This window comes from Jaculus jaculus, chromosome 1 (genome assembly GCF_020740685.1).
Source record: "Jaculus jaculus isolate mJacJac1 chromosome 1, mJacJac1.mat.Y.cur, whole genome shotgun sequence".
Classification (NCBI taxonomy): domain Eukaryota; kingdom Metazoa; phylum Chordata; class Mammalia; order Rodentia; family Dipodidae; genus Jaculus; species Jaculus jaculus.
Genome location: NC_059102.1, coordinates 105,707,569 through 105,723,178, shown reverse-complemented (window position 1 = coordinate 105,723,178; position 15,610 = coordinate 105,707,569). Strand labels below are relative to the sequence as shown.

The following is a 15,610-nucleotide window of genomic DNA, read 5'->3' as shown; positions in this document are numbered from 1 at the left end:
ATTTATTTGCGCCGGGCATGGTGGCGCACGCCTTTAATCCCAGCACTTGAGAGGCAGAGGTAGGAGGATCACCATGAGTTCGAGGCCACCCTGAGACTACATAGTTAAATCCAGGTCAGCCTGGACCAGAGTGAGACCCTACCTCAAAAAACAAGAAAACAAAACAAACAAACAAACAAAAAAATTTATTTGCAAGCGGGGGGGACAGGGAGGGAGAAAGAATGAGAGAGAATATGAATTGGTGCACCAGGGCCTCTAGCTGCTGCAAACAAACTTCAGGTTTATGTGCCATCTTATACGTCTGGCTTTATGTGGGTACTAGAGAATTGAGCCCAGATCATTAGGCTATGCAGGCAAATGCCTTAAACACTTAAGCAATCACTCCAGCCTAACTTTCATTTTTAATCTTTGTGTGTGAATATGTATGGGGTGTGTGTATAGGGGTGTACACATGTCACAATGAGCATATGGAGGTCAGAGAATGACCTCAGATGTCAGTCACCTTCCCCCTTGTAGAAGAGAGGGCCTCTTGTGGTTAACTGCTGTGTACTCCAGGCTGACTGGACTGAGAGCTTCCAGGATTCTCCTGTTTCCACCTCCCATGTTGTCATAGAATCGCTGGGATTACAGATGTGTGTGCTAGTACATCTGGCCTTATGTGGGTTCTGGGGACCCAAACTCAGATCCTTAGTTACATGGCACGTGCTTTACCCATGGGGCCATCCCCACAACTCAACCTCTTGACTTTTAAAGGATACCAGCTACAATGAAAGACACTTGTAATCCCAGCACTTGAGAAGTTGGGGTGGGAGGATGTGGTGGTTTGATTCAGGTGTCCCCCATAAACTTAGGTGTTCTGAATGCTAGCTCCCCAGCTGATGGAGATTTGGGAATTAATGCCTCCTGGAGGGAGTGTATTGTTGGGGGCGGGCTTATGGGTGTTATAGCCAGTTTCCCCATGCCAGTGTTTGGCACACCCTCCTGTTGCTGTGGTCCATCTTCTGTTGGCCAGGGGGTGATGTCCACCCTCTGCTCATGCCATCATTTTCCCCTGCCATCGTGGAGCTTCCCCTCGAGCCTGTAAGCCAAATAAACCTCTTTTTCCCAGAAGCTGATCTTGGTTGGGTGATTTCTACCAGCAATGCGAACCGGACTGCAACAGTAAAGTGGTACCGAGGAGTGGGGTTGCTGCTAGACACCTGACTATGTGGCTTCAGCCTTTTGGAGCAGATTTTCAAGAGGAATGTGGAAGGAGTTGAAACCTTGGCCTAAGAGATGCCTTGCAGTGTGTAAGTACAGCTTGATGGACTATTCTGGTCAGAGCTGCAAGACCTATGCCCATGTCCTGAGAAGTTGTGCAGGGTTGCTTTGCGTAGAAATGAACTGGTGTGAGCAGAGGGATATGGCACAGAAAGAAAAATCTTTGGGTGAACTCTTGCCCGTTCAGCTGCAACTGATAGATTACGACCTTTGAGACTGGGCTAGCTGACCTGCACTGGGGCAACAAGAAGAATGTAGACTCTTTTGAAGGGGCCTGAGTGCTCAAGGAGTCCTGTTCTTCAAAGTCTGCTTTATTCCCCCCTGGATTAACAAATTGGCACCCTACCTGGTATTGTGGAGTATAAGAAATGCTGGAAAGAGGGTCATTGAGTTTGCAACACGGTCTTGTGTTTTGGAAATGGCCATGGGCAGTGTGAAGCAGGTTTGCTGGTTGCCTGCATAGAGACCCCATGGGGCCATGAAGATGAACCGTGGCTTGCAGTGGAGACCCAGTGGAGATGCCGGGACCATGAGATGGCTGCCGAGGAGCTGCCGGCCCCGATGAAGTTTTCCAGGACTGTGAGTAGCCTAGCTGGAGGGGCGGAATTGGAATGCCAGAGACTTGTTGCTGGTTAGAATTATCAGACTTGAAGATTTGTCAGTGGTTTGAGTTGCTGGACTTGAAGCTACAGAGTTTGATGTTTGCCCTGGTTGTTTTAAATCTTGTATTGGTTGAATGTTTCTTTGCTATGCCCAATGTCATCTATTACAGTGTGAATATTCATTCTGTGCCATTCTGGGTTTTTTGAGGTTATATTTTGGTATTATGGCTCAGTTAAAAGATCTTAAACTATGGGGATGTATGAACATCATTGAGATTGATAAAAACTATGGGGACTTTTAAAGTCAGACTGAATGCATTGTATTTTACATCATGTATGGATATCAATTTATGGGGGCCAGGGGCGGAATGTGGTGGTTTGATTCAGGTGTCCCCCATAAACTTAGGTGTTCTGAATGCTAGCTCCCCAGCTGATGGAGATTTGGGAATTAATGCCTCCTGGAGGGAGTGTATTGTTGGGGGCGGGCTTATGGGCTTTATAGCCAGTTTCCCCATGCCAGTGTTTGGCACACCCTCCTGTTGCTGTGGTCCATCTTCTGTTGGCCAGGGGGTGATGTCCACCCTCTGCTCATGCCATCGTTTTCCCCTGCCATCGTGGAGCTTCCCCTCGAGCCTGTAAACCAAATAAACCTCTTTTTCCCAGAAGCTGCTCTTGGTGGGGTGATTTCTACCAGCAATGCGAACCGGACTGCAACAGAGGATGAGGAGTTCAAGCTCAGCCTTGGCTAAATAACTAGTTCAAGACCAGACCAGGTTACATGAGACTCTGCCTCTAAATACATCCATACAAGCATATGTGCAAGCATAATATGTAAATAAAAGATAATATAGTTATAGTAAAAGAAATAGCAAAATCAAGAGAACTCCTCATTAGGAAAAGATGAAACAGCAACTACTTTGGAGAACCTACTGTATGTAAATATTACACCTTAATAAACTCTCATTATAAGCGCGCGCGCGTGCACGCACACACACACACACACACACACACACACACACACACACCCTTTCCACACCAAACTACCTTCACATTTTGGAGGAAAGACTCCTGAGTTGATGAAATCCAAGGAAGCATTTAACACCATAACGGAACTCAAGCAAATGTGTGGGCACAATCTCCCATGGTATCTTCCTCTTGAACTACCTGTCAGCCTCACTAGCCAACTAGAAGCACAATGGTAGGAAGGGGTTTAGCAGCAATTCACATGGCAATGCTTCAAAGTTTGGGTGAACTAGGATCTCAATGTAACACAGGAAGAATATAATTGCTAGGAAACGGCTGATAAAACTTAGCTGTTATTTCTCAAAGCAGTATTGAGCAGATCAAGGAAAGTAAAATTCCTTCAGGTTCTAACTTATTCCTTCATTCAGCAAATATGACCCCACTACAGCTCATGAACGTCTGCAATGAACATGACAGAGCCTCTGCTGGCATGCACATCGCCTTGTCTTGGTGAGATTCTATCCTAGAAAGCTGGGTTGATTCTAGGCACTCTAGTCTAAGAGCAATGACTGAGCAGAATGTGCCCAGACAAGGGCAGCAACCCAAACACTAATGGAAAGAGTCTTAACAACTGCCGATAATTCAACTGAAGAGTCTGAAGCCACGGGAACAAGAGAACTGTGAAAACAGGAAGGGCACCACAGACTTACCCAGGTGGCAGGTTTGGGCAGTGCAACAACAAGGCAGAACAGTGCAAGCTGCCCTGTAAGAAGGGCTCCAGGGACATCAGCTAGAATCATTCTAAGTGGGGTTCAAAGAGCAAGCAAGACTAAACCTGGCTACGTGACCTTAAGCAAGTTATACCACTCTCAAAGTCTCAGGTTCCTAAACTGAAAATAAGAGTTAGATTAGATATCCTGTAACTTGTCTTTTAGTTTGATATCCTATTGTGTTACAATTTAATTACATAAATGTGAAAAAGAATACTTAGTAGCATTTGAGACTATTTAGAAGATAAGCAATATATTTTCATTTCTACCACTGCAATTTACATGATTAAAAAGGCAACATGACTTCCCCTAGAAACTGCAGAAAGCTATACTGAACATGTTTTTTTTTTTTTTAATTTTTGAGATAGGGTCTCACTCTGGCCCAGGCTGACCTGGAATTCACTATGTAGTCTCAGGGTGGCCTCGAACTCACAGCCATCCTCCTACCTCTGCCTCCAATTGCTAGGATTAAAGCCATAAGCCAACCTGCCTGGCCTCTGAATGCTTTTTAAAAACAGAAAGATGAATGAAATTTAAGCCTTTTAATTCACTGAGCAAATACCTTTTGAGGGTGTAGTGTAACGATTTGGCGTAGTGAGTATTTCTCTTTTATACTGGTTCTTATTAACTGGAGTCTTTGGTTCAGGAAATACAAAGCATTCTTCATTCTTCGCAGCAGACTTAGGAGTACATATATTCTGTTTGTCCTTTGAGTTATTTGCCAGAGCTCTGCACAATACTGGAGTTAACGGTTTAGACTCCACACCATTTGATTCTGTCCAATGCTTTGTGAACTGGGAACAAAAGAAAATTACTGGGTAAAACATACCAAAACATACCTTAACCATTTGCAAATTACCTTGCATTTGTTCTTATTAAAATTAACATCTAGGCTGGAGAGATGGCTTAGCAGTTAAGCGCTTGCCTGTGAAGCCTAAGGACCCCAGTTCGAGGCTTGGTTCCCCAGGTCCCACGTTAGCCAGATGCACAAGGGGGTGCATGCATCTGGGGTTCGTTTGCAGTGGCTGGAAGCCCTGGCATGCCTATTCTATCTCTCTCCCTCTATCTGTCTTTCTCCCTGTGTCTGTCGCTCTCAAATAAATAAATAAATAATGAACAAAAAATATTAAAATTAACACCTGCTGATGTCTGGATAAATGTATATACTATGCTTACCAAATTGCCCAGTAAGCACTTCTCTTAATATTCATACCCTTATATTAACGCTACTCTCACTTTGGGTAGAGAATCTTCTCTTTGCAGATGGCAGTGACCTTGAGACAACTCAGAAGGTATCATAGTGCTGGAAAGAAGTGACCAGAGTGCTCACTAGTACTGCAATATCTCTATCATACCTTCCAAGGCTCAGGGTCTAATGTGGAAGAGGTGGCGGAAAGAATGTAAGAGCCAAAGGAAAGGTAGGTCTCCTTACAACGTGCTCCCTCCAGACATAAAACGGCCTGGATATCCATGACTTCATAGTGCCTGACACTACCTACACAAGACCATCATAAGAGGAGGAAAAGATCATGACATCAAAATAAAAGAGAGACTGATTGAGATGGGGAGGGGATATGATGGAGAATGGAATTTCAAAGGGGAAAGTTGGGGGGGGTATTACCATGGGATATTTTTTATAATCATGAAAATTGTTAATAAAAATTGAAAAAAAATAAATTAATTACTGCCAAAACCACATTATTTATAATACCAAGAAATTTGAAAATTATATTCAGTTCTCTTTAACATAGGCAGATCATTTAGTTTTTTCTACTAGCAGGTAATTTTCAGCATGCTTCAGGCTGCATTAACATACTCAGGATTGCAGACAATTCTGAGAATAGCCATAAATAACCTCTAACAAAAATGTTTCCTGGGCTGGAGAGACAGCTTAGCGGTTAAGTGCTTGCTTGTGAAGCCTAAGGACCCCAGTTCGAGGCTCGATTCCCCAGGACCCAAGTTAGCCAGATGCATAAGGAGGCGCATGGATCTGGAGTTTGTTTGCAGTGGCTGGAGGCCCTGGTGCGCCCATACTCTTTCTCTCTCTATCTGCCTCTTTCTCTGTCTGTCACTCTCAAATAAATAAATAAAAAGTAACAAAAAAAATTTTAAAAAAATGTTTCCTATATCTAGAGTGCCATGGCTTGCCTCTAATATATACCAATAAAAAGGAAACTTTTCTCAGTGATCAGGTTTGATGGATAAAGAAATTATGAGCCAGCCAGATATGATGTTGCATGCCTTTGATCCCAGTACTTGGGAGGCAGAGGTAAGATTGCCATGAGTTCGAGGCCACCCTGAGAATACACAGTGAATTCCAGGTCAGCCTGGGCTAGAGTGAAACCCTACCTTGGGGGGAGGGGGGCCCTATAAGCTGGGTGTGGTGGCACACACCTTTGATCCCAGCACTTGAGAGGCAGAGGTAATATTGCCATGAGTTCGAGGCCTCCCTGAGACCACAAAGTGAATTCCAGGTCAGTCTGGGCTAGAGTGAAACCCTACCTCGGGGCGGGGGGGTACCTATAAGCTGGGTGTGTGGCACACACCTTTGATCCCAGCACTTGGGAGGCAGAGGTAGGAGGATCACCTTGAGTTCAAGGCCACCCTGAGACAACATAGTGAATTCCAGGTCAGCCTGAGCTATACTAGAGAGACCCTACCAAAAAAAGAAAAAGAAAAAGAAAGAAATTATGGATACAAAATATTATTAACCCTTCAAATAATATACTTGAGCTTACAAAAGAGTTAAGGGAATTCCTTGTAGGGCAAAGAAAAGCAGGGACATGAAATCACAAACACAACAAAGGATAAAAAGTTACCTACCTATCATTTCTGATAATGACCCCCTGCGTTCTAATAGCAGGGGAACCTTGGGCCTCTGCAAGGTAATTCAGTCAAAGCTCTCACAGAAAGCTAGGATGGGAACAAAACTAATATCAAAGGGTATATTAAATAATGTACTCCAAAAATGTACTTGTCCGGGCCCTAAGTGGGGGGGAGTCTCTTTACACAGGTGAATACAGAATTTAAAAATTTAAAGTATGAGGGTTGGCAAGATGGCTTAGAGGTTAAGGTGCTGGCCTACAAAGCCAAAGGACCCAGGTGTGATTTTTCAGGAGAAAGGCACAGATATAGAGAGAATGGGCACAGCAGGGCCTCCAGCCACTGCAAATAAATTCCAGATGCATGCACCACCCATGCATCTGGCTTACATGAGTACTGGGAAATCAAACCTAGGTCCCTAGGCTTTGTAAGCAAGTGCCTTAACTGCTAAGCCATCTCTCCAGCCAGAAAGTAGATTTTTTTTTTTTGAGGCAAGCCCAACAGATTATTATTTTGTTTTTAATGCAAGAGGAAGAGAGAGAATTGGCATGCCAGGGCCTCTAGCCACAATAATTGAAGTTCGGATGCATGCGCCCCCTTGTGCACATGTGTGACTTTGTGGGCCTGTGTCACTGTGCCATCTGGCTTATGTGGGACCTGGTGAGTTGAACATGAGTCCTCAGGCTTCAAAGGCAAGTGCCTTAACCACTAAGCCCGAAAATAGAATTCTTTTTTTTTTTGTTGTTGTTTTGTTTTGTTTTCGAGGTAGGGTTTCACTCTGGCCCAGGCTGACCTGGAATTCACTATGTAGTCTCAGGGTGGCCTTGAACTCACAGTGATCCTCCTACCTCTGCCTCCCGAGTGCTGGGATTAAAGGTGTGCACCACCATGCCCGGCTAGAATTCTTAAATAGAAAGGTAAATCTAAGAAACTGATCTGAAATGTAGCTCAGAGGAGACGAAGGATAAGAAACATGAAAGATGGCTTAAATCAAACAGAAATGAAGAGAGGTGGTGTACAAATTCTCAAATGTAGGAAGGAGACACAGTGAATTGAAAACAGGATTATCTATGCTTAGCACACTGCACAATCCCTGAGGAAACTATCCACCCAGATACATGAATGGCAGATGGTGTGTGTTTCCTGGAGTTATACAAAAATAGAACATTAACAGTGAAACTACAAAATACCAAAATCAAAGAAAAAATCCTAAAAGGAGCCACAGAGAAACAAACCACTTAAAGAGAAAGGAATACTGACACTGGTCTGCCAACAACCATAGAAGGAAGTATTCAATAAAGTCTTGTGAATCCACAGATGTTGCAAAATGAAAAGCTAAAAAGATCAGAGGGTGAATACTGGACACATGCAGAGCATGTAATCTAGGAGGAGTAACTGGACATTGAGTGCTCCAAGGACTTCTCAGTGGTTAGAAGAGAAGTAAAACTGTAGACTAGACTGCCCTACTTCAATTCCCTAGCCACCAACATAAACAGCTGGGCATGGCCACACACATCTGTAACCCCAGTCCTAGATGGGATGGAGACCAGGGGCTCCTGGTCACAGGGGCTGCTGAGAAGAAATGGTGAAAATAACAGGCAAATGAGTGAAAAGAAGACATCCTGTGTCTACGGCCTCTGCAGCTGTGCACACAGGGTGCATGCATCTGTACACACATACGCATACACTACACACATTACATTATGTACTAGATCACAAATACTGCGTACACACAAAAAATTCCAAAAGCAAAACATAATGTGGAGAATAAGTGATTACTGAAAAAGGTGAAAGGGCTGGAGAGATGGCTTAGCAGTTCTGGAACTTGCCTGCAAAGCCTAAGGACTCATGTTCAATTCGCCAGTACTCAAACATAGCCAGAGACACAAGGTGGCACATGCATCTTGAGTTCCTGAACCTGCAGTGGCTGGAGTCCCTTGCATGCCCATTCTCTCTCTCAAATAGATAAATAAAAAATATTTTTTAGGGGATAACGAAAACATATAGAAATATTAAATAAGATGATAGATATGTGTTATATATGTAATTTTTTGGAGAGAGTCTGTTTACTTGTTTTGAGACAGGGCCTCATGTAGCCCAGGCTGGCTTCAAACTTAAAGCTATGCCTGGCCTTGAATTCTTGATTCTCCTGCCTCTACCTCCCAAGAGCAGGGATTTCAAGTGTACTGGACTATAGGCCTGTGCCATCATGACCAAGCTACAACTTGTTAAAGATAAAAGCAAATTTGCATACTATTGAGATAGATAATATTGTTTAAGAATGCAATTAAATGAATATTTGATAATATAGGTCATAAAGCAAACTTTCTTGAATTGACTGATATTTTGAATTTATAATCCTCAGTGCTGAGAATGCTAATACAAAATGGTAGAAGTTTCTTTCAGTTCATTTTATAAATTGTTCAAAATTCTATCCTAATCCCAAGCCAAATTTTATTTAATGATTCTCTTCTTTTCTTTTCTTTTCTTTTTTACTTATTTATATGTATTTATGTGTATGTGTGTGTGAGAGAGAGAAAGAGGAAGATAGGGAGGTAGGGAGGAAGGGAAGGGGAGAGGGAGGGAGGGGGGAGAGAATTTGCATGTCTGGGCCTCTAGCCCCTGCAGTTGAACTCCACATTGTATGTTCACCATATTGTATGCATGCACGACCTTGTGCGCATGTGTCACCTTGTGCATCTGGCTAACAGGTTCTGGGGAGCCAAACCAGGGTCCTTAGGCATTGCAGGCAAGCACCTTAACCACTAATCCATGTCTCTAGCCCTTTAGTAATTTTTTAAATGAATCTCAAGTTAGCAACTCAAACAGTAATTTTATTTGAGAAAGGGAAGAGAAAAAGTATGGAGGCGCCAGGGCTTTTTGCCATTGCAAACAAACTTCATGTGCATGTGCCACTTTATGCATCTGGCTTTACAATGAGTTCTGGGGAATCAGTCCCTGACCATCAGGATTTGCAAGCATCTTTAACCACTGAGTCGTCTCTCCAGCCCTCAAACAGTAATTTTAAATATATTTTTAAATTTATTTGAGAGAGAGAGGGAATGGGTACACCAGAACCTCCAGCCACTGCAAACAAACTCCAGACACATGCACCACCTTGTGCATCTGGCTTACATGGGTACTGGGGAAGCAACCCTGGGTCCTTAGGCTTCCCAGGCAAGTACTTTAACTGTCAAGCCACCACTCCAGCCCTGAAACAGTAATTTCAAAAGTCAAATATTCCAACACAATATAATCCTAAGATACACTAATTTGATGCTTAAAATGGTGAAAAATGACATTTCTAGAAGAGCAGAGCACTTTGTATGTACAAGAACACTGCCGTCCAGAGCATACTATAGTCTGGAACCTCAAATACGGTTTTCAGACAGTGTTCATTGTTCATTGCCACTGTGTGGCATGACAGCTACAAGTGAACAAAGCGCATGTGTTGTGTGTTCAGAATCAAGGCTACAGTGAAGCCAGGCAGTGTAACCTGGCGAGCATTAACTACCAAAAACATCTCAAACTTGATTTTTTTTTTTTTTTTTTGAGAGCAACAGACAAAGAAAGAGGGAGAGAGAGAGAAAGAAAGAGTGAGAATGGGCGCATCAGGGCCTCCAGCCACTGCAAACAAACTCCAGATGCATGTGCCACCTTGTGCATCTGGCTTACGTGGGTCCTGGGAAATTGAACCTCAAACTGGGGTCCTTAGGTTTCACAAGCAAGCGCTTAACTGCTAGGCCCTCAAACTTGATTTTTTTTTTGTTTGCTTGTTTGGTTGGTTTTTTGAGGTAGGGTTTCACTCTAGCTCAGGCTGACCTGGAATTCACTCTGTAGTCTCAGGGTGGCCTCGAACTCATGGTGACCCTCCTATCTCTGCCTCCCAAGTGCTGGGATTAAAGGCGTGCGCCACCACACCCGGCTCAAACTTGATTTAAAAAAAAAAAATTTTTTTTTATTTATTTGAGAGAGAAAGAGACAGAGAGAGGTAGATAGAGAGAATGGGCCTGTCAGAGCCTCTATCCACTGCAAACAAACTCCAGACATGCATACACCATCTTGTGCATCTGTCTTACGTGGGTACTAGAGAATTGAACCTGGGTCCTTAGACTTTGCAGGCAAGTGCCTTAATTGCTAAGCCATTTTCTCCAGCCCTCAACTTTGATTTTTAGATAGTCTCAAGCAACACATTTGATGTTTGATTAACTTTTAATTGATGTGCAGTTAGCTTCAGAAACCTTACTGTTGCCAAATATTTTGTGACTCCCACATTCAGTTATGCAGCCTAAGGGGTCAGAACCCATAGTTAAGCTGTGTTTTAGGCCAGGCACAGTGGTGCATGCCTTTAATCTCAGCACTTGGAAGGCAGAGGTAGGAGTACTGTCATGAGTTTGAGGCCACCTTGAGACTACATAGTGAATTCCAGGTCAGCCTGGGCTAGAGGAAGACCCTATCTCAAAAAAACAAAAACAGGGCTGGAGGGATGGCTTAGCAGTTAAGCTATTTGCCTGCAAAGCCAAAGGACCCAGGTTCAATTCCCCAGGACCCAAGTTAGCCAGATGCACAAGGGGGTGCATGCGTCTGGAGTTCAACTACAGTGGCTGAAGGCCCTGGCACACCCTTTCTCTCTCTCTCTCTCTCTCATTCTTTCTCCTCTGTCAAATAAATAAATAAACAAAAATACTTAAAAAAAATAAGGCTGGAGAGATGGCTTAGTGGTTAAGTACTTACCAAGAAGGCTAAGGACTCATGTTGAACTCCCCAGATCCTACATAAGCCAGACACGCAAGGTGATGCATGTGCAAGGTCGTACAAGGGGTCACACATGCCTAGAGTTTGATTGCAGCAGCTGGAGGCCCTGGTGTGCCAATATTCTCTCTCTCTATTATATAAAGGTATGTGCCACCATGCCCAGCCCCTCCCCCCCCCAAAAAAACTTGGTAATATAACTTAGTTGCTAAGAGTGTTTGCCCACAAGGGCCTGAAAGGGCATGTGTTTGACCCTCAGCACACACATAAAAAAGCTGGGTATGGCCATTATGTCTGTAACTTTAGTCCTGTGATGGTGGAATAACTGGGGTTTTCCAGTCTAACCAAAACCAGCGGCTCTGTGTTCAGTAAGAGACTCCAGCTCAAGGAAACAAAGCAGAAAGACTAACAGGACACCGGACATTCTCCTCTGGCCTCCCTCCCCATGCAGCACATTGAGTGCACCTGTATACACACACGTAACCCACCACCCCACAAACCACTCATTACACACACACGTATCACAGGAAAAATAAGCTGGGTTCTAAAAGGAAAATATGAGAATAATGCCACAAGTGAGTATCAATAACCACTTATAAGAACCATATAGAGGGGCTGGAGAAATGGCTTAGAGATTAAAGCGTTTGCCTGCAAAGCCAGAGGACCTCAAGTAAGCCAGATGCACAAGTGGGCGCACACATCTGGAGTTCATTTGCAATGGCTGGAGGCCCTGGCGTGCCCATTCTCTCTCTCCTTCCCTCTACCTCTTTCTCTCAAATAAATAAATAATAAAGTTTGATAAAAAGAAAGAACCATATAGAAATTCTGGAACTGAAAACTATAGTAATATGATCCCACACACCAATATTCAGTAGTTTAGTGATTCAGTAAGTTTGCAAGCACACAGTTAATTTCCTATTAGTCTAAATGATTTTATAATTGAGACATGCATTCTGCTTTAAATAGTAATAAAAACTACTCACCTGTGGTGTTTGGGGAGTTGATAAATTGTCATCATGCCATTCATAGTCTATTAATCCAGCCACATAATTTTCATCACTTGTCATATCTTCCAGACTCAGGTTCTTTGACTATCCATGTAAAAGATAAGAGAAGTTACAAGACTGTTAACGCCATGGTTCAAATTTTAAAGCAGCACCTTCCAGGCACAGGGCAGGGCCCTGAAGGCAGAAGCAAATGACAGTCAGGCTATGAAAGAGCGTGGCATCTAGTGCAGAAACCAGGAAGTCAAGGGTTTTAGTTCACGTCACATTATCTTTCGACTCTCAAGCAGTATGTTGGAAACATCCATACATTATATAACATACTACTTATTTAGCTTATCATGACTACATAGTAATTCCAGAAAAGTCATTCCCACATTTATAAATAAAAACTTCAGACAAAGCAGAAGATGGAAAGGAAATGACTTCTGAAATTCAGGTTTTTAATTTGCAAGAACATATAGCATAGCTGATCATTTCTACTAGATATAAGTTTGCCTTATGAAAAGCCTCCCACAGATAAGACACTCGGAGACCTATGCTAATACTTCACCATAGTAACTTACTTCCTCTATATAAATTAGGAGTAGGGGCTGAGGCACTGCTCAGTGGTTAAAGGCAATTATTTATAAAGTCTGCAGCCTAGGTTCGGTTCCCCAGTAATCCACATAAAATTGGACAAGTAATCATTTTCAGGGGCAAGAGACTCCAGCGTGTGCATGCATATGTATACTGGGGTACTAGAGATACCCTAAGACGATGGTATATTACTGATTTTTTTTTGTTTTGCCTTTTCCCTTCCCTCCCTACTTCCTCCTCCTCCTTCTTCTCACTCTCTCTCTCTCTCTTTTTCTGAGACAGAATCTTACTCTAGCCCAGGATGTCCTGGAGCTCATTCTGTAGCCCGGCTGGCCTCCAACTCACTGCAATCCTCCCATCTCAGCCTCCCAAGTGCTGGGATTAAATGTGTGAACTACCACACCTGGTTTAATTACTGATTTCAAAACTTTTCCCTCCTTCATTTTTTCCATCAACCTGGCCAAGCAATTTTACTTGAATTCTTAAATATCCCTCTTATTTAGGTTAATTGCTATTGCCTTTACTTCGAGGGCAAATCTTCTTATACCTAGACTACTCAAATGGGCAATCTGATCTCTGCCAGCCCATGATCTCTGCTACCTATCTTTTCACCATCTCTACTAGGGGTTAGAGTTCTCCAGGATTACTATCAATCCCACTGTACAGAGTGCTAGGCAGACAAAATACTAAAGTGACGTTTAGGCTCAGCGGGGATAGGTTTAGTGTTGTATAAATGATGGCTGTCATGGAGGCACAGTAGGGAATAACCACACATGCTATCCCTGACTGAACAATTCCACACATCATTGGATGAACTCTTCAGAATCATTGTCCTGACTTTCTCTTGCTCAGAAGTCAGTGGTGGAGGCTGGGGAGATGGGTCAGTGGGTTAAGAGCACTTACTATGCAAGCATGAGGACCTGAGTGCAATTCTCAGCACCGACATTTAAAAAAGAAGAAAGAAAACAAGCTGGGCACAGCTGAGCAAGCCTGTAACCTCAGCACTGAGGGGTGGAGACAGGAGGATCACTGGGGCCCACTTCATCAGCCAGTCTAACCAAAAACCTCCACATACATTCCAGGTTCAGCGAGAAACGCCATCTCAAATAAGGTGGAAAAGAGTGCCTAGAACACGAGCATCCACGCCTGCACAGACACAGGCACTGAAGAGCCAGTGGTTCCTGGTCCCTATGACCAACTACACAAGGTCTAACACAACGGCCTTCTATTTCACAGTTCTTTAGTCTAGCTCTTCCCAGTTGTTCCAGCTCCCTGGCTTGTGCTCTCTCCCCTACTCAAGTGAACTCACTTTAACCAAACAAGTCTAGTCACTGTCAACAAAATATACCAATCACAATCTGGAGCCCAAGTTCCTGCTCGTTCCATTCATTCTGCCCTATCGCTCTGCTCCTTCTTGTTTTCTAAACTCAAACTTAACTGTTGGTCCAATTTGGATCTCCCAATGGTGATCACTCCTATCCTCTCAGGTCCCCACAACACACTCTAGCCATTATCTAGAACCCATTATCTACTATAAAATGGCATTATGTATGCACCATCGACTCATTAATAATTCACATTTATTTATTTTCTTATAAACAAGACCTCAGAGAAAGAGAGCAATTCTACCAAAGGAAGGAATGATACCAGAATACACAGCTCACTCAAGGCTCAATGATTTGCATAAGTATCAGAAGAGAACCCAAAATTTGATTTCTATTTCATTTCTGGTCACTAAAATGTCTTTCTATTTGCTACAGAAACTGATTTAATAATGACTGCCCAAATGATGAAATTATTACGTAAATCTTCATTATGTAGTAGATGGAATACAAGAGTAAATATCTTCCCAGATATTTTCCACTTGGATACTTTACAAATCATATAAGCAGCTCAGCTGAGACCAGGCTGATTCAGATATAAGAAAATCCAATGGCTCAGGGCAATGTCCCAGACCTCTTGAGGTGCTGTAAATTTAAATTTTTAGCTAGTGATTATTCTAAATATAGATATATCTAATAGCTTTCTGCAATTATATTGATCAGAAGCAAACTCATGTCTTGTGTCCTCCTGGACCCAAATGAGTGTGAAAGTTTCAAGTGTCTGACAGTGTGGACAAGAAGGTGAAATATGTTGATTCACTGAGCCCACAGGCAAAAGACCTACCTGGGCCTGAACATCCATTAGCTCCATAAAACTCTGTAAGAACAACCTAGCTCACCAGCCCAGAGTGAGTTACCTCGCTTCAGAGATTTTCTCACACAGCAATCAATTGCACTGATATTCTAAGTGCTCAGCTTGATCCAAAGATAATTAAGGAGGAAAGACAAGAAAAGTGGAACATCAGATCCACTTGATCTATAGCATGTGGCTGATGAGAGCCCCCTCCAAAAAAATCTAAATGAAGAGTTAAAGGAATTTAGAGAGAGATGAGTGGAGATCATGAAAGTGATAGTATTTGAACATTTAACAAAAATATCACTTCATTCGTACTCATTTAATTATACTAAATTTTAAAATGAGGGCCAACAGCACCTTTCTGAGGCTAACATAGGTCTCTCTCCACCCCTATTCTGCCTTCCTCTCTCTCTCAAACACACACAAGGTCAAACCCAAGGCCTCATATGTGATAAGAACCCTACCACTGAGCTACAACCTGAACCCAAACATACATTTCCCTAATACTAGTCATTTAAATTGCAATCTGAATTAATCTAATGGAAGGTTATATTACAAAATTCCATAACCATCTGACAAAATATTCAGGCAGTTAATTTTTGTTTGTTTTTTGAGGGAGGGTCAGTCTCATTTACATATCCCAGACTCAGAACTTACAGCAATCCTCCTGTCTCAACCC

At 42.9% G+C, this 15,610-nt stretch overlaps 1 protein-coding gene across 3 annotated transcripts in view; it reads right to left on the bottom strand.

The window, feature by feature from the left end:
* The window catches only part of Melk (maternal embryonic leucine zipper kinase), a 101,490-nt gene that overhangs the window by 11,234 nt on the left and 74,646 nt on the right, over positions 1 to 15,610 (bottom strand). For all 3 annotated transcript variants that reach the window (XM_045141583.1, XM_045141584.1, XM_045141585.1), the window contains 2 exons: positions 12,154 to 12,261; positions 4,158 to 4,389 (listed from right to left, as the gene is read on the bottom strand). In XM_045141583.1, the coding sequence (XP_044997518.1) occupies positions 4,158 to 4,389; positions 12,154 to 12,261 (340 nt within the window). The remainder of the gene's footprint in view (positions 1 to 4,157; positions 4,390 to 12,153; positions 12,262 to 15,610) is intronic.